This window comes from Gobius niger, assembly GCF_951799975.1.
Source record: "Gobius niger genome assembly, chromosome: 3".
Taxonomy (NCBI): domain Eukaryota; kingdom Metazoa; phylum Chordata; class Actinopteri; order Gobiiformes; family Gobiidae; genus Gobius; species Gobius niger.
In genome coordinates this window covers 16643999-16663742 of record NC_136854.1, presented here as the reverse complement: position 1 = coordinate 16663742, position 19744 = coordinate 16643999, and the positions used below count along the sequence as shown (strand labels likewise).

The following is a 19744-nucleotide window of genomic DNA, read 5'->3' as shown; positions in this document are numbered from 1 at the left end:
TACAATAAGGTTATACTGAGATATAGCCTAAATCATTTCTTGCTATTTGCTCTTAATCGTGTTTTAGTGCTTGTGAGATAAGTTCTTATCTTTTTCCAAAACATTCACAAACATAAGCCAAAGGTCCCGACTGAGCTGCAAACGACTCTTTGCTCTTTACAAGCAGCACATGGCTCACTTCCATCTCTGTGGAGGCAGAGACATGACAGGAGCTTCTGTGATCGGTGCAGGAGGAGCGTGCAGCAGCTCGGCCCGGGACTCTGAATGGAGTGATTAGCGCAGCGGCTAACGCAAAGCTAACGGAGAAAAAAAGCAATAGTCCTTCACGGTGGCTGCATTATAAACACTGATATTTTCACTGAACATCCACGATCTACTGCGCACCTTAACTGAGAAGTAAACAAAAGCAGGCGGTGGAAGCGCACGTCACCGCCATATCTCGCCGCTCCATTCACATCTATTGCTGACATGAACAAAATCGTGGTGTGTAATATCGCAATAAAAATGCAAATGAGATGAATTGTTTATAAACTCATCCTTGTTCAGAATCGAGATGTTAGAAATGAGTTTGGTTCAAAACTAACAATTTTATTAAATGGCTCCCTCTTGTATTGTTTGTAGACAGAAAAACAGGTATAGTGCCTTTAATTTGTATATGTACAGTAGTTTACTATTGGGTGCAGACAACTCATGATGAATATCTGACTCTTTATTGGTGAGAAAATATACAATAAGGCACAATAATGGCAAAACAAACATAAGCCTCCATTTTTACTTCCTTTCTACTATTCGCACATCCTAATAATTCACTGTCAAATGAAAATTGACTAATGTTACCGTCTTTCTTTGTGGTTAGCGTGAATAGATGTTTCCAGTAATTTCCTTTTCAGGGAGAACATGAATGCTTTTTATGGAACATAAATCTTCCACATTTCCATGCGGTAAAAAAACCCGGAAAAAAAAACCTTCCACACTACGTTACGTTTTGATCCAGACAACCCAGTCTGTACAGTCGTTCTGCAGATTTCCCACACTTGGGTGAAGAAGTTGTCACGCATTTGCCGTTCTTCTTGTTCTGTTGAAAAATGTTCTGATAATGAGAATCAAGTCCGACGGGGGCGATGGAATCCTCTTTGGACTCTGAGGTATTTGAGGAGGGCTTTTTTTTTTTTGACAGCCCGGCCCCATGTCCTGAGCGCAGCGGGCCAGTCGCCAGGCCAGAGTGAAGTCATCTGACATTGTTATTGTTCTCTACACTGCATGCCTTTCATAGCTGCAGTGTGTTCATGCACATGGATGGGCCACTAGTGCTTCTGTGTCATCGCTGTTTCGTGAATAATCACCTTGTCAATTTTTAGACTTAGAGAAGATTTATTTCTGCCACAAATTTCTTACAACCAGTTTAAATATGTGTACTGTTGCTGCTGCACACAATGAGAAAGAATTGTGATACATCCAACACATGTCTTAATATTGCAAAAACAATATTACTGTGACATTTTACTCAGCCATCTCAACATTTAAGCAAAAATCAAGCATTTGCTTTTTTTTCTGTAAATTGTGTCATGACAAGACCTGATAAAAATGTTAAATTAGAGCCAAAACAAGACTGGAATTGAACTCAACTTTTACACATTTTGAGTAGTTTTTTGTGATTTTTGTGTTGCTTTTTCATCGTAGCTTATTTGTCATGTTTTTGTCACTTTTTCATCGTGTTATTGTTGCTTTTCCAGCACGTTCTTGACGCTCTTTTTTTGTTTTTCATCACTTTTTAGTCATGTTTTGTCACTTTTTGTTCGGGTTTTCATTCTCATTTTCGTCACTATTTTGACCTTTTTTTTTTTCAAGAAGCTTTTTGATTTGGGTAATGTGGTTAAGAGGTTGAATAAAGATAAAAGTAGTGTGTATCGGGGCCATGAGCAAGACACAGTTCATTCTTTTACACTTCCAAGCATAGTAATAATATAGGGAAAAAATCGGATAAGTTGTAGCATCAGTCATCCTCTCTTGCCTTACTTTGCCCTTTCTCTCTTCGCAGCCTTCAGATATGGTCCAGGAATGATTTGGCAGCAGTGAGAGGTGCCCCCCCTGACTGTAACATGGTGTAAGCCTGTGTGATCAGGGCAGGGACATGGCCTCCATGGTTGCCAGTGGAAACCGAGACGGGCCGTCGGTGGTCCTGCAGGGAGTGGACCCCGAGACGTGCATGATTGTATTCAAGAACCACTGGGCCCAGGTAAACCTACTTTTACTATCACACTATAGCCTTTTCAACGGTTCAAATTTGAGTTTTACGCTAAATCGATGGTGTGATTGTTCTGGGATGTGCTTTATTTTTGACAGTAAAGACATACAAGTACATTTTTGAACATCAAAGAGCCATTTTTAAGTTTCTCTGATGTTGGGGAGGAAAGTCCTTTCAGCTCCCGCCTGTCTTGGCAGTAGTCTTGCTCTGTCTCAGACTATGGGCTCTATGTTGGGGCAGCATGTGTTCCCCTGTCCAGCCCTGTGTCAGCTGGCAGCCTGCTGGGCTTGTCCCGCTCTGACATGAACAGGCTGTATTGACTCAGATACAAACAGGGCCTGCTGGGAGAGGAAGAGAAGCGTGGTAAGTAAGTGAAGTGCCCGCTGTGTGATGTCTAGATTAAAGCGTGGCACTGTGAGGAACTTGTTGGAATTGACGCTTCACTGAGATCCGTTAAATGAAGCTTAAATCCTCTGAGGCGATGTAGCCTGTGCCACGAGTGAAGGATTTTAGCAAGAGCTTCAGTACAAAGTCAGAACAATATTATTTTTGTTTTAGTTAGTTTATGCTATAATGGTGCTTCTAGAGCAGTTCTGTTCTTTATTGAAAGTAATAGCAGTTCACTCAGTAAATGCATGGAAATAAAACATTACTGGATTGTAGGGAGCCAAACATAAGGTTTAAACACACTAGTCAATCTTCTGAATACTTTATTTTGATAACCTACTGAAAAAGTGGTCTTGTTAAGTTTAAAGTAGTTACGTCGCTCTTGTATAGCAATAGCAAATTAACCTGCAATATTCCACAGAGTGGTATTACTGCACGATATAGAAAAAGTCTGTGATTTTCAATTATTATTATTATCCATTAAATTTAAATGTAATACACTTATGCTCACAGATCAAACGCTATAGCACTCATGCTGCACCCGCCATGACACATTCAAATATTTGTAATACTATATATATTGTTGCTTTAATTTGCGATTCCTTTTTTTCTCCGTTACGACACAATATCTGCACAGCACCGCCACGGTGTGATATTGCTGCTTTCTAAAATAGTTTTCAGAGTGTGCTCGCACCAACCTTTTCCCTTATTAGTTGTAGTTGTTAGTCCATTTAACTCTGGAGAGTCTTGTATCTTACTTAGATAACCTTTTGATAAGAGTCCGCTTGACTTTGGTTTCAGGTCGGAAAACCTTGAAATGTGAGGATCACGTTGGGACACTCTCCCTGTGGTTTATTTATAGATTAGTTTTAAGTCCATGTATCTTATCTGTTGCAGGTTTTACACTGTCTGTACTGTGTATTGTTATTGCATGCAAAGCAACCTATCAGGACTCACTTTAGTGACATTGCTGTATTGCTTGTATCTTTTAGCTTCTCATTTTTGTATTCTGTCTGATATACGACCAGTATTGGAATTTCAAGGCGCACCCCAGGGCTCTGTCCTTTCACCTTTATCTTTTCACACAGTATAAATGGAAGGTTATCATATGCACACTCTCAAAGTCTTAATGATATTAGCCGCTGGTAACACTGTGACTGTAGTGCTTCTCCAGGATTCCTGATAAAATTGTGATTTAGTTTTTCTGTGTGGAGTTCTCTCCCATGTCTGCAGGCTCCCTCTGGGTGCTCAATTTCCCCTCTCTCTCTCTACTAAAACCATGGACAATAGGGTAGATTCTGGGTCTCCCCTGTTAAAGAGACACTGAATGTCAATAGAGTTAAGAATAGTTATAGCTCATATAACCAGATCATGTATTGTGACCACCTTGTGCCACTGTCTTTCTTTTGGCTTTACATGTGTCATATTTAATCAAAAGGAGGAAAAAGAATCAGAATGGATTTGTTATACAGGTACATGCAATTATTTCAATATATTATAGATCATATTAAATAAACACAGATACAAATCATTTTGAATATTTAAAGTCTAAAGGCGCATTTTAAATCCCTCTTTGACTAAAGTGCTGCTTGTGTTTGGCGACTCGTGTTTCGATCAATACGTCCACTGTCCAAATGTGTGCAGTGGGCAGAAAGGCTGACAGATTATCAAAGCTTCCTGCCTCCTCATTAATGGCCACAGTCCCATCAGGCCCGGGCCGGGACTCCACTCTCCTCCCCTCTCTTGTGTTCCCCTGCGCACAGTGGATCGTCATGGCAGCAGTGGCACGCCGGGGACACACTGGGCCTATTATGGCGACTTTAGTTTCTGCACAACAGCCACGCTGGGGAGGGACTGCGCTGCACAAAGGCCTGTTTGACTGTTGCTAGCATAGTTTGTTTGTGCTGCGCGGCCGTGTTTACACAGAGCTCCACGTGACACTCAAGAAAAGTGGGTTTACCTGTTTAAAGGTGTTGTCGCGCTTGATAAAAGTCTGTTAAGCACTGTTTATTTAGGGAAAGCAGAAAATGACAAAAGATTAGGCTCATAATTTCCACCTGTTTCACTTGATGATATTTTTTTGAAGGGAGACGTTGCATTGTGGTGTTTTAACGTAAAGAATATGATGGCCACTACTACTCATTTAGTTACCATGGTATTCCCCAAGAACCTTCCAGAGTTTTGGCTCTATAGGCCCGGACTACGTTAGGACTTGATTAGGGACAGGAGCTGGTATTGTGGAAGTGGCAGGGAGTATATCTTCATTTCCAAAGTGGTTTGAAGCCTTATGATCTGGCAAACCCAAGTGTTGATAATTATCCAATCAGAAAGCAGAATTAATGTCTGCTTTCTGATTGGATAATTGTCATTGGAACCAAAACAAAAAAATGTAAACATACACATATCAAAAAAAGAAATCAGAAAGTCCAGGAGGTTTAGTAATATCAGATGTTTATCAGATCAAAAACATTTGGAAGATAATATTTCAAAGGCAAATTCTACCCTGCTATTCGTTGTAGTAGCTTTTGAATGGTCAAAACACTCCTTGTTCATAATGTAGGGCCATATGGTAAAAAACAAAACAGTCTTTTCCGCCATAGTAATGCAACATTTTTTTATGTCTTCAACTTACTTGAAAAACATGCATTGTGAATGAATCTCAGCTTATACAGACGGCATCTCTGGAATTGCCCATATATGGTTATGTTTGAGGGAGCTGAGGGGGAAAACAAAGAGGAGAAAAATCTAAACTTTACAGTATTACTCCAAACCTAACAAATGCTGAATTATGAATAAAGTTTCTACCCAATAAAGATGCAAAGACATGGAGAGGAGCAAAGTGTTTTAACAGCCCTTAAAAACATAAATAACAGAGAATGCTACATGCTAACGGTAGCTATGACTGTCGTTTTTTTCGCTCATACTGAACAATCTGCTGTGAAAAAATGGCCATATGGACCCGATTTACACTTGACTTTATTTGTGTGTGATAAATAGGTTTATATTCTACCAAAAAACAGCTAAAAGAGTGAAAAATGTTCCCCCTCTGCGAGGCTATGCCCCCTTGTATGACGCTCTCTGCATCTATACAAAATTCAAATGCTTATTTTTCATCATTTCGATGCTGCGTTACACCTTCATTCCTCCTCATCTTTCTGTGCAGGTGGTGAAGATTTTGGAGAAGCATGACCCGCTCCGGAACTCCCATAATGTCCTCAACCTGGGACCTTCCTTCGGCCCCATCCCCGGAGACGAGGCCAGCGCCGTGCAGAACTACGTGGAGCACATGCTGTTCCTGCTCATCGAAGAGGAGTGTGGCCAGCCCGGGGCAATGGGTCCCATCCTGGAATTCGTCATCATGGAGAACGTCATGGAGCGGCTCTTCGTCTGGAGCTTACGCCGCGAGTTCACCGACGACATGAAGCTCGAACAGCTGAAAATGTACGAAATGTTGGTGGGGCAGGCGCGGCAGCCCTTACTGCACCACAAACCCATCCTGCGCCCGCTGATGATGCTGCTGTCGTCGTGCTCCGGCACGGCGGCCCCGCGGGTGGAGGCCGAGCTGGTGCTGCTGCTGAACCAGCTGTGTTGCGTCCTGGCCAAAGACCCGTCCGTTCTGGAGTTGTTTTTTCACACCAGTGAAGATCAGGGGGCCACGAACTTCCTCATCTTCTCCCTTCTCATCCCGTACATCCACAGGGAGGGAACGGTGGGACAGCAGGCCCGGGACGCCCTCCTGCTGATCATGTCCTTGTCCGCTGAGAACCAGAGGGTGGCCAAGCACATCGCGGAGAACACCTTCTTCTGCCCGGTAAATTACAATACATTGCGTTTGGGTTACTATTTTAATCAGAAATTAATCAGAATTGGGATTTGTTTGGTCACAGTTGGCAAAGCACAGAGGCTTCAATTATTGATGTGGTTTTATGTTCTCAGCAAACTACAGAAATCACCATTGTTTTATTGCACCTCATACTTCAGTCTTCACTCTGAATCTCCTACATTGCAAAGATAACTGCTGTCGTAGTATTTGACATTAGGTACTTTACTAAATCCTTTAGCCCCAGGGTCTGCCTCATACTGATATAAATGTCGACTGAAGCATTTACAGCATATTACCTCATCGATTATTAAATAATACATGCTTTCTTAAATAATTCACTAAAATAGCTATCGGCCCGTATATGGCCCAGCTGTAGTGACACTGCACCGTGCACTAGAAACATAAAACATTACTTGCATATTCGATATGTAGTAAGATTTGTTCACTATACACTGAATATATGAGTGCAATGCCTCTTTTATTTATTAGCACTTTACTTTACTTTGCAGCACAGTAGTAGTGTGGTAGTAAGATGGAAATAACATGTAAACCTTAAAGGAATAGGCCACCGTTTTTACATACTAAAATATGTTCTTACCTCACTTTAGACGTGTTAATATATCCCCGTCTGGTCTTTGTCCGTGCGCTCTGCCAGGCAAACGGAGCACATACGCAGCCTCTCCCACATGTCACATAGCTCCGAAAAAGCTCACGATAGAAGCTACCAAGCTCTTCCACGTGTTCCCTATTTAAATAAAGTTATGTGAAGTGTTTTCATGCGAAGTATATTTACACAGAAATGTAACATGTCGATTTTATAAGCAAATAAAAAGGGGTACTATATTGTGAGGCGTAATGATACGAGGAGCAAAACGTCCGCGCAGTAACTCCTAAAGGTTATTGACGGAAGTGAGCGGGGGAAGTCTTTAGGAGTTACTGCGCGGACGTTTTACTCCTCGTATCATTACGCCTCACAATATAGTCCCCCTTTTTATTTGCTTATAAAATCGACATGTTACATTTCTGTGTAAATATACTTCGCATGAAAACACTTCACGTAACTTTATTTAAATAGGGAACACGTGGAAGAGCTTGGTAGCTTCTATCGTGAGCTTTTTCGGAGCTATGTGACATGTGGGAGAGGCTGCGTATGTGCTCCGTTTGCGTGACAGAGCGCACGGACAAAGACCAGACGGGGATATATTAACACGTCTAAAGTGAGGTAAGAACATATTTTAGTATGTAAAAACGGTGGCCTATTCCTTTAAAGTGTAAGAACAGGCTGGTAACTACATGGTAATGATGGAAACGAGACACATCTATCATTCTACTTTAGTTCATCGTAAATTTAAAGTGCATATGGCAGGTTTTAATACTTCTGAAAATATGACTTATTTAGATGGATAACATCAGTTGCAGTGATAGAAATAGTTATCATTTTATTTCAGTGAAGCAGCCATTTTAAAGATGAAATGTCAGGCAAAAAAGTTATTTTATTTTAAATTTTAAAGCTGCGGACAGGAAGTGACATAGAGGTAAAGTTCCAGAGCTGTTTGACTCACTCATTTCCCATTAGCAAGTTTGCCTCTATCTAGGTCACTTCCTGTCGGTGTCCAATAAGGAAGTGAAACTATAAGCATCAGACTAAAGAAAGCTGGAAACATCTTTTTTTGAAAAACTCAAATATAATTGATGTTTTAGCAAAAATGTTGTCAATGTGTCGTGTGCACTTTAAATAAAAGTAAACAGCATAAATCAGTAACTTACCAGAAAACATGTTGTCCCCTAGTTATTTACCATGTTATTACTGTGCAGTAAATTGTAATCTTTTTTTTTTGTTTAAATAAAAGTTATAGTCTAAAACCTTTGCACATAAAAAAACTGCTCGCCCAAATATCAGATCAGGTCTCCCTGTAATGATAAATCATATAGTAAAACTCATCCATTTCACCTGCAGTTAAAAATGTATTTAATCAATTTAACAGCAACACTCTACCTTCCCTTGACATTATCCTTACATTTTTTCTTTCTTTTTTCTTTTCTTTTTTTACAATCAGCACATTCCCAAAACTTGTCCTAACATGTGCAAAAAAATTAAATGAAAATCTGTCATGTACTGGTGGATTTTAAGTTATATAATGCTCCACAGACAAAAACAAGGCAGCCTTTTCAGACAGAGAATATGGGGCATGATAAATATGAACATCCATTATGTCAAAACTCTCTTTACTCACGTGTGTGGGAGCGTCGTAATGGAGCTCACTCACCAATACGATTACCTGTCTGTGAGCTTGTGATAAAATCTTTAATGGACCCCTGTGCATTGCCCATAATTTCATCAACATCTATTACCTTTGGCTCGGTCTAAAATTCCTCTTGATCATAATGAATTACTTCATCTTTTCAGGCTCATTACTTCAAAATCCAAATCCCACTGGAAACAAGATTAACACGTCTCCGTCCTAATGGGCCCGAATCTTAGACATACCATTCATGAGATTATGACTATTTTATGGCTAATCCTGTATAAGAGACACTATTTATCCCAAGGCGGGAATGGCGAATTAAATGGCTTTTTGATTCAAAGAGAGTATTTTATTTTAAATTTGACACACTTGCAGCCCACGCACGTAATCCTATAAGACAAAGAACTGGGTTGCAGTAGCACATGCAGTGACATTACAAATCCTATATTAGGCAGATGTACAGTATCTTATGTTTTATAAATTACTTAAGCAAATTCAACTCTAGGTACTGTTGTCATGAGAAAGCAACTGTTAAAATCTGCCAAAAAGTTGATTTAGCCTCACACTCGAAACAAGAAGTGCTGCAGAAATTGCCCTTCTCGGTCACAGTCATTACTGGTCTTATTGCTGTGTTTGGCAGATGATGACAGCAGTTCTGCAGGGGGAGAAACATGCCTCTTTAGTATTCATAAAGCTGGCATTACTCCATGTTACTGCTCCAGCATGTCTCTTCATGCTGGAGTTAATAATGAGCGCTAAAGCAAAGAGCTGACAGAGCAAAGATCTCTCATTTATCATTGATGCCGTACGCAGCCTGATTAATGTTTAATAATGCGCGTAATTCTCACTCAAGAAGACTCAATGCTGCGTTTGTTTTTATTGAGGTCAATGGAACACATCATTTTATAATGTCTTTCTGGAATCCGTCATCAGTGGCTGAAGTGTGGCTACATTTATGTTACTGTGTTACTGTGTTGAGAAGATAAGATAAGATGGTACTTTATTGATCTCACAGATGGAGAAATTGCATTCGATGAGAGAGCATCCGGCAGCAGCACCCATTCAGTGCGCACCACTCTATTAGAATATATATGAGAATATAATATGAGAATATTTAGCCTCTCACATCAAGGCTTCTTCAGCAACTACCAGTCTTTTAACAGCTGGCTTAATCTATACCGACCGAAGTAGGGAGGGATTTACCTTGCTTTTACCAGTCTGGTATCGGGAAAAAAGTTTAAGTACTACCGGTGTCGAAAAAGATTAAGGCATTGAAAACAGGTACTGAAAAAAATCCAAGTTTTGGTGCAGTTGGTCCAGAGACAGCATTAAAGGAAGTGAATTGGTTGTTTCATTCCAATTTTTTTTCTCATTTTCCCAATTTTCCCCCTCATTTTTATTACTAGTATTTTCCACATTTCCCCCCCCTTTATTCCCCATTTTTCCACACTTTTCTTGACGTTGGAAATGAACCGGATATTGTAAATTTGCAGATCTTCCACACATTTGCTAGTTCTAAATGACAAATATTATCGGAAAAAGTATCATTCAGGTATCGAAAACCAAGTATTGTTAAAGGTACACTGCGTAACATTTTGGACGATGCTGTTGCCGGCGGATAAAAACATGCTCCCAATGACCAGCTCAACACAGAAAATACTATGACTGCAGTGGGTAATCAAAGAATAGATTTGGATGAGAACCTAGCCTGTTTAAATCTCAAATTTAGTCACATCTCCATGGAGACGAGCTGGAGACGTACCCACTCCCGGTAAAGTATACAGTCATGTCATAGGAGAGGTGAGCCTCATAAATGTGTGTTTGTACATTTATGAAATATTTTTCAATGATGAAAATATCTGTCATAAAATAAACACAACAAAATAGCAGGACCCAGCCTTATTTACAGCTAATATTGCACTAATAATTCCTTTTTTCGGACTCCTAGGTACTGGCCACAGGTCTCAGCGGCCTTTACTCGTCCCTGCCCACCAAACTGGAGGTGCCGAATGAGGAGTGGCACAGCCTGCACAGAGAGGACTGGCTCCGGATGCCTGCTCTGGTGCAGTTCCTCAACTCATTGGAATTCTGCAATGCTGTCATCCAGGTGAGTGAGCTCACTTCGGTCTTGGATTGCACAAAACTGGATTTTCTCTGGTCAGTTATCAAATAGCAAATCTTGCAGACATTAAGGTACAATAATATACAGTACATGAAAACATGATACGTTGAAATTGTATTGCTCTCACTTGTTTTCTTCAGTCCTTCCCAGTTCCTCTAAAATGTGCACGTCCATATTAAAAATGCATTGCCCTGTGGTGAGTGCTGTTAGCCTCTTCCTCTACCTCTTGACATGTGCCTTGATGGTGCTGTTCCCAGGTGGCCCACCCGGATATCAGAGACCAGCTCGTCAGCTACATCTATAACGGCTTCCTCGTGCCTGTCCTAGCACCAGCACTGCACAAGGTCAGGACTTCTGCTTCTACCACTTACTACTACTATTACTATTACTCAAACCTTGTGGTATAGCGATGCTACATTCTTGTGGGCACATTGACTTTGTCATTTACCAGGTTGGCTTTAATTTAGTTTTGTCAATATAACAAACTGGGCAGTCACAATATTGAAGAAGAGCTATTGTATTTTTCAAAGAAAGCCCCAGATTTCAGAATCTCTTTTTAGGGCAGTCCTGGTTGCAGTGGGGAACCCATTGTGTGTGTTTTTAGTGGTCGGGGAAACCGGAGCAATAGAATGAAACCTACAGAGAACATGCAACGTTCACACAGATGGACCCGGCCCAGGAATTGAACCTGGGTAGCAACACTAACAAACTAACTAACTAACTAACGTGTCACTATATAGTCCCAACCCAACAAGCCTGTGACAAGTAATGCCTGCTCCATCTGCAGGATTCATCTTCCCATCCTGACAAGCTACAAACCAAATAAAAACATTTTGCAGTTTTACCCTTTTATAGACATACTGAACATCAAAAGTTCTGCTGATTGAAGTGTTACGTACAGTACGATCAAAGAAATATCTTCTTTTGCAAAGGCCCATGTCACTTGTATAGTGCAATGCTTCAACACTTGTGTATGTGTGTAAATGTGTGTGTGTATTGTGTGCACAGATGACCCTGGAGGAGGTGATGACCACCACTGCCTACCTGGAGCTGTTCCTCAGAAGTGTGTCTGAACCCGCCCTGCTCCAGACCTTCCTCTCCTTCATCCTGCTGCACCGCTATGAGAGCGTGCACATCTTAGACACGCTGGTCAGCCGCATCAACACGCCCTTTCAGGTAACCCCGGCAACGTCTGCTCACTACAGATGGCATTATCGAATTTGCAATTAGTCATTCCCGTCACTTTTGCGGTCTCTTTGTCACTACCTGTATCCCAGTACACTGGAGGCTCTGAGCTTTCAAATGAGGCGGTGCACGTCTTTGAATTTGTGTCCTCACCATGTGTTGAAGCTGTATTGTTTCTAATTAGTAAGACTGCATGTTTTATGCGCTTCCTTTCACTGTAGGAAGATGATTTTCTTAAGAGATTATAGCTATGGTGATGCTGAGCAGCTTCCTGTCTGTGAAGAAAATGCTCAGTTGAGTGTTAGATCAGCACAGAGTGTACTAATATAATTCCTGTTTACATATTCTCGCATAAGTGACTCATGAATAACTAATATGTTCTTTACTTAACTGTGTAAATGGCTAGAGGAGGCTCCCCCAGTGTTTGCCTGTGCACTCCCACTCCTACAACAAAGAGCAAGGCGCTGTAGCCTTTTCACATGTTGACTTAGAAACCTATGTTACCCGTAGACTTAAAACTAAGCCCCTATAGGCCCATAGAAAGACATCTAAGTGATCCAACTTAACAAAGGCAGATTGCAAATGTTCACAATTTACTTTAGGTGTCATTTATCAAGACACTTTTCCACTTTTGATCTGTCTTTGCACGTGCTACTCGTTTTGTACATGAGCAAATGCTTAATAAATGACCTCTTCATACCCTACATGCAGCATAGAACATTTTAGTATTGGTAGTAGTAGTAGTAGTAGTAGTAGTAGTAGTAGTAGTAGTAGTAGTAGTAGTAGTAGTAGTAGTAGTAGTAGTAGTAGTAGTAGTAATTTATTCCTTCTGTCATTATAAACATTTTGAACACATGTCATGTATTTTCAATTATCTTATACATTACACAATAACAATATGTACTTTAAGTATTTTAAGTGCTATATGATGCCTGACTGAAAGGGTTCATAGTGACCCTATGATCAAGAATGGCACATAATACAGTTACTCTAATACCAATGATGGTAAACACAAAACCTAATCTTCAAGAATCAAAAATAGCTGTTATCTGTCCGCCATTAATTTATTTTCTGATGATCTTCATTCAAGTGTTCTGTACTTATCCATATATTTAATTTGTAGATTTTTGCATACGGTATTGATAGTTTTGGAGCCCTTAGAGTGCATATGACAGGTTTTAATGCTTTTGAAAATATGACTCATTTAGAAGGAAAACATCATTTTATTTCAGTGAAGCAGTAATTTTAATGTTGAAGTGTTGGACAGAAAAGTTATTTTCATTTGAATGTTTAAGCTGGTGACAGGAAGTGACATAGATAGAGGTAAAGTTCCACAGCAGTTTGACTCAGGTCCCATTGACACAACATGGTCGGCACGGCAATATTTTAAAATTGTTTGCTTAGACTGTTTTCCTGTTTAAACAGACAATTTTGGTGACTCCCACTGATATGTGATACTGTGCTGTACAATAATATATATATATTTTTTTTATTTATTTTTTTTTATTTTTTTTTAGTTTATTTCAGTCAGTATCTTCACACAGACACGATTTACTCCAAAACATGAAAACACAGAAACAATGACTGAAAAGGGTTTTGGCTGAAGTGAAACACTTATCTAAAGCCAAACCCTATTGCAACTTATAGACTTATATAACTTATATAAAATGAATTGCATCTGACTGATTTGTAACTTTTTCATCAACAAAGTCAAATTAGGAAAATGTATGAATATGGATTCTCTTCTCCGCAGCTGGGCACGGTGTCTCTTGCACTTTTCCGCACCCTCATTGGCCTGTACTGTGAAGACGTGATGCTGCAGCTCATATTGAGGTAAGACAGATAAAGAAGAAAAGAAGAAGTTGCATTTAGTGAATCTCAACGGCTGTAGCTTTGATATAACATAACCCCTCTGGTCTTATTATGAATAAAACCAGTCATACCACAACCATCAGATATTGATTAGAACGACTGGGGAGCCTCATAGTAAAATGTTGTATATCAGCACTTGTACTCATTCCAAGGATAAAAACTATTAAAATCTACAGTGTATTTGTTAAACTTGTTTTAATCTCAAGTCTAATCACAAGTGCAATACTCCACATAAATTGCATTTGAATGTTTCTCCCCAGTCATTCATCGGTTCTCAGAGCATGATATAAAAGCTTCCAACAGTCTAACAGCATTACTCGGTCTACCTGAATGCTCCCTGCTGTGTTACCATCTGCCCCCCTCACGCCCCCACGCTGGGCCTCCCTGTCTGGCTCTTCACAGGTACCTGATCCCCTGTAATCACATGATGTTGAGTCAGAGGCGCGTGGTGAGGGAGAGGGACTGCTACTCTGTGTCCGCGGCCAAGATCTTAGCCCTGACGCCGTCCTGCTGCTCGCCAGACCGCAGCCCGCCGCCTTTAAGACAGCTGGAGTCCATCCTCTTCTCAAAGGGCGCAGAGACACCCAGTAGCACAGGTGAGAGGGGAAGGGCCAGATGAGTCCTTAAATAATATCACTCTGACGAGGCTTCACTGATACTGGATCCACTGAAAACATGGTAATGGAGGGAAGTCAGAGATAAAATAATTGGTCATTTCAATTCAAAAGGGAGCATACGTTCTTTGAGCTAGAAGAAAATAAGGAATTATGTTTATGCAAAACACACTTCTTTGTCCTATATCTTCTACCCTTCTGTATTGAGCCAACTTTTAAACCATAACTAGTAGTATATTGTTTAAAAGTTGGGTGAGTAAGAGAACCAGGTGCGTGCTGGGACCTCATTTCAGCCTGAAAGTTTTATTATTTAAACCGGCCCATGTAACTCCGGAATTTTAGCTCCTCTCGTGGGGCGTTAGCTTTGATGACATAAGGTTGTAAGATCGTTTCCAATTCGGGAAATGTGCTGAATGTCCCAATTTATTCTTTATTCTTTTCTTTTGGATTGCCCCTTGAGATGTGCCATCTCATTTTCGAGGGGATCCTTTCAATCCCTGATTTCCCGACACGCCATTGAAAGGGACTGTACCCATTTTTGAAAGTAGAGTCAATGCCATTTTAGCCTAGATGCTAAAAACAAAATGCTTGACGAAGCTAGTAAACATTACCTTGTCACCTTGCTTCTCAAAAGTGCTTATAAAGTGAACCCTTTGAAGAATCGGAACGTGTTACAAATGTTACAATTCCCTGTCACAGTTTGAATCCGGGGAAAAAAATTGATACAACCTCTTTAATCCTGCATATCTTTCCCTCAGATAATATAGAGAGCTTCTCAGATGACGACGACGGCCTAGGAAACTCCTGCACTATCGGCTCAGAGATCTACCTGGACGTCAGCTACCTCCACTACCTCTACGACGCACGCCTGAGCATCAGCAGCTGTCTGCGGGCCTGCCACGTATGGTCGGCTCCCTACGACGGCGAAGACCCCCCACCGGACAAGTTCCAGCCTGGAGTCCTGGAGGAACCACTACTTAAAATCAGGCAAATAAACATTAAAAAAATCCCGCAACCGCTAGTGCCTAGGAAACCCCCAAGTCTCCCATCAAACAGTGACACGGCAGCCCCCCATTTGGAGCTAGAATGGGACGACAGTTTCGACGCGTGCCCCGTGCAAAGTCCAGAGGCGACTACGGAAATTAAATCGGTCGTGCCAGCAGTCGAGCCTCCGAAACATATCCAGGAGATGCGCAGGACGGCCATAATGCTAGTCAAAGACGCATACATGGAGGAGTCGGAGTTCCAAGACGACGTTATGGTCTACAATTTGGTCGCTAAAAAAGACAGCCACGACGGCGAAAGAACTAAGCGCAAACTGTCAGAAGACGCGGCTGAAGCGGCGAAAAACGGGCCGACGCATCCGGAGACGAGTATCGAAGCAAAGACAGATTGTAATTCTAACCATAAGAACTCCACCTCGGAGATGGCGGAGGACCTGCTGTCCCAGTATGAAGAGCTCATCCGGACTTTGGACACTGAGGCGACGGGGGGGAAGGCGGGGAGACCAGGGGGAGAGGGGAAGAGGCAAGTGTCGCTTTTGGAGGAAGACGAGGAGGAGGAGGAGGAGGAGATGGATTTCAGCTCGTTTGCACCAGAGACGCCGGAGTCTGAGAAACTGCCGTCACCGTTTGGGCTTAAACCGAGGAGTGGCAGCACAAGTAGAAGTCATTCAGCGCCTTTTACGGGTGAGTAATGTCGAGAAAACATGATATAACTTTGTCTTTGGGCAAAACACTTCCAGCTACTTGCCTGTTTTGAAAATTCAGTTCAGTTCAGTGTCTCTGTATCCATAGGGAGATGTTTAATAGTGTTGGAACGACTTACTCAGTGTTCTTTTTGTGTGTGGCTATTCTCAAGTACTTTATGGGTCAATGGATAAAAAAAACAACTACTCATTATTACATACATATCATTTAGCAGCTGTCATGATGGAAGAGTATGACCCAAAGTCCTGTAGGTCCACAAGACAAAAACACACAAGCAGATGTATTCACCATGTCTCTCCGTATTGTCTGACAGGCCCCTTCATCAGTGTGCTTCTGTCCCGTCTGGAGAACATGATGTCCAACTCTCTCCACGTGAACCTGCTGCTGACGGGGATCCTGGCCCAGCTGGCTGCGTACCCTCAGCCCCTGCTGCGCTCCTTCCTCCTCAACACGAACCTGGTGTTCCAGCCCACAGTGCGGTCGCTCTACCAGGTAAACCGGCGATGCAATTAGGAAAGTGATTTGCTCCATCTACTCTATATATGTGTCTATAAGGTGTCTAAAAAGAAAAAAAGAAAGAAAAAATACAACAATTGCCCAGCCAGGTTTTATACCATGTTTCTTCAGTACACATTAGTAGTAACAAATTAATTCATTTATAAAATGTGTTCGTATTAGTGTAGAGTTGACCTATTTCAGACCCAGCTTTGATACGGTACAGAAGTCCTTTTAACTGAGAGTCTTTTTTTTCTTCTTTCTGTTGGTTCTTTGTGTTTAAAGTTTGAGAACCACTGAGGCTATTGTTTCACACACCCTTTGCAAGTCTCAAAAAAAACGTTCTTTCTATTAGCGATTGGTCTTGTACATCAAAGGGACTGTTTAGGGCCCGACCGATATGGATTATTGGGGTTTGAGGGTAAGTCGAGGGTAAGTCTCAACCTCTTGCGGTTCCGAAATTATACACATAAGTCTGCAACATAAAATATATAAAATAGGTGTACAAACTTGTGATCGATTTTCACCGCGATGTTTCTCCGCTCCCCTAACACCTAGGAAGTTGTGGGAGGGCTCTTTCCAGTGCAAAAAACAGGAAGTCTCTATCACTTTCAGTTCCGATGGCCGATATTGAAAATACCCAAATATGGGCGATATATGAGCTCTAGTACTGAGAATATTTCTTGTTTGTTTGGTCTGTAGGTTTTGGCCATAGTGAAGAACCAGATTGAGGAGCTGACTGTGACCAGGAAGGACTTTTCTGAGATGATCACCACAGCACAGCACTGGCTCCTGGCCCGCGAGACCACTTTCAAAACGACAGGTAGGCATTTTATTTTAATTAGCAGTGGAGACCAGAAGGAAGTACATTAGAAAGCCTCCTGTTTTTCCCCCACAAACGTATTCACAGTAATTAAGTTGGGTGCCTACTCTTCCCTTCCATAACAAGTTTACCATATTAAAATTTAGCCATTTCTACTGGGGAAAGTTCCAGTTGCTTAATCCAATTCCTTATGAACAGAGATACGGGCCGCTGTGCACCCTGGAGGTTTAAAGAGATCCATGTGGTTTGAAAGTTTGACTTACTTCAAACCGGCTTTAGAAGTTGTTTGAAGAAAAGGATGAAAGCGGAAACTTGCTTTAAAGAAATATTTTGTTAGCTAATTTTGTGTACTTTCAAGCTGTACTTTGATATTCAGTGTGAAGCTCCGTGTGTGAATATAACTCTCTAAAATGTGTGCCATGAAAAGAAAAAACATCATTGGAAAGTACCAGTGTTATTAGCAGTTCTATAAGTTAAAGTTAAACAATGTGTATTTGTAAAGGTAAGGAGAGAGAGACAAGGCTGGTCAGGTTTTTAAATGTTTTTTAAATTGGCCAAGAGGGAAAGTTCTAGTTGTGTTCCATCTATGAAGCAAACAAAATCCAGGAAATACAAATCGGAGCGCTTCAGCTGTAGAAGAAGAAACACAATGAACAGGATTACTCAAAATTGCTAGAATGAAGTGAAATTCTACTCCAGGTTATTATTATTTTTTGCTCTGGGAACAAACAATGTTACAACATGGCCAAAAGCTCAAATGAGTTTAATTTTGGATACATAGATCTTTAGTAAAACTCTGGATAGGACATGAGGGCTATTGTATCACTGTCCCATGTTTAATAAATATTGGTCATGTTGAGTTAAAAAGTACAGAAATACTGTTTTTGAAAGTAGGAAACAAATGTCATATTTGATATAAATTGAACAACTAATCGATTATTGAAATAGTCAAATCTATTTTAGTTATCAATCAATCGTTTTCTGATTCACACAGACTAAAATGGAGCAAAAATTACATTAAAAAATGTAACATTTTTGATGAAAACCTACTTTGATTTTATATTTAGGGTCTGTAGTGTTTTGTACATTGTAAATTCCATGAATAGAGCCTTCAAACATATCCCTTTAGTTTTCTCCATCAACACATCCTCAAACAGCGCCACTTAAGCTATATGTGAAAAAAAAAAAGTAATATTTTTATATTTTTATATTAGGCCAGACACAATTGTCAAAGTCATGAAAACACATAAAAACAGTATCAAGGAAATAAAGTGGTGTTTCCATTTGTTTACATTGCACTGGGTTAGAAGGGCCAGTCACAAGATGGCTGCCAGAATTGCCAATCGCTCCAGTTTATGACTATAGCCCTGTCCGATCTAGAGTTTTATTAAAGATTTGTTTGGATATGTCAATGAGTTCCCAAGACATGCTAGCTTTGTTTGGAGCTCATATCCCCCCCCCCACTGGTGTGGTTGGTTTTATAGCCCTCTCAGTGAATTATTGTGAGTATTCTACCCTTTCAGAAAACACCAGAAGCGGTGGCGAGGGGGCCACTCAAGGCGAAGCAGGCCCTCTCCTCCAGAACTCGCCTCCTCCTAAACCGAAAGCGATCTCCCTGGACCGAACAGAGGTCTTCGCTACCGTCCTCTACTCGGAGTTCCTCAAAGAACTGGCCGCCATCGCCCAGGAGCACTCCATCCTGTCCTTCATTCCCATGGAGGAGTGAGCACATCCGCCACCGCCCGTCAGAGCTGTTCCAAGCCCGGCTTTTAGCGACAATCTTCAATGAGGAAACAGCTACTTTTTTTTAGTTACAGAGTATTTATTTTTTCCAGACTTTTCTAGATCTTTCCAAACTGTGGTTTTGTGAGCAACATATTTAGTTCCTCAAGTCTCCAGCTAAGGCGTCTTAAAAAAAAGCAGCAACCAAAGACTGCTGAAGGGCAATTTGAACAATCCTCATCTTTTATCGGGATTACAGGTTTGACTGTGCAACACCAGCCTCAACTGAACGATTTCTAATGAATCAAACGAGCAATCTGCTGCAAGAAAGTCTAAAAGAGCTTTTAATCGTTTATATGAACGAGTCTGTTAATCCAGATTTTCTCATTACAACATTAAGTCCAGGATCACGTGAGGCCTTTCTGTGTGGAGATGCCTGGTGGGTCTTCTTCAGGTAGCCCAGTTTCCCCCTCCATCAACCCAAAACATGTACAATAGGTG

General features: G+C 41.0%; 1 protein-coding gene across 2 annotated transcripts in view; it reads left to right on the top strand.

Moving 5' to 3' along the window:
* The window catches only part of fhip1aa (FHF complex subunit HOOK interacting protein 1Aa), a 30725-nt gene extending 11309 nt beyond the window's left edge, over window positions 1–19416 (top strand). For both annotated transcript variants that reach the window (XM_079552695.1, XM_079552696.1), the window contains exons 3-13: window positions 2039–2236; window positions 5796–6443; window positions 10650–10808; window positions 11081–11167; window positions 11832–11999; window positions 13762–13841; window positions 14283–14476; window positions 15253–16182; window positions 16517–16695; window positions 17401–17521; window positions 19045–19416. In XM_079552695.1, coding sequence (XP_079408821.1) covers window positions 2132–2236; window positions 5796–6443; window positions 10650–10808; window positions 11081–11167; window positions 11832–11999; window positions 13762–13841; window positions 14283–14476; window positions 15253–16182; window positions 16517–16695; window positions 17401–17521; window positions 19045–19247 — 2874 coding nt within the window. In that variant the 5' untranslated portion in view covers window positions 2039–2131 and the 3' untranslated portion in view covers window positions 19248–19416. The remainder of the gene's footprint in view (window positions 1–2038; window positions 2237–5795; window positions 6444–10649; window positions 10809–11080; window positions 11168–11831; window positions 12000–13761; window positions 13842–14282; window positions 14477–15252; window positions 16183–16516; window positions 16696–17400; window positions 17522–19044) is intronic.
* The last annotated feature ends 328 nt before the right edge of the window (window positions 19417–19744 follow it).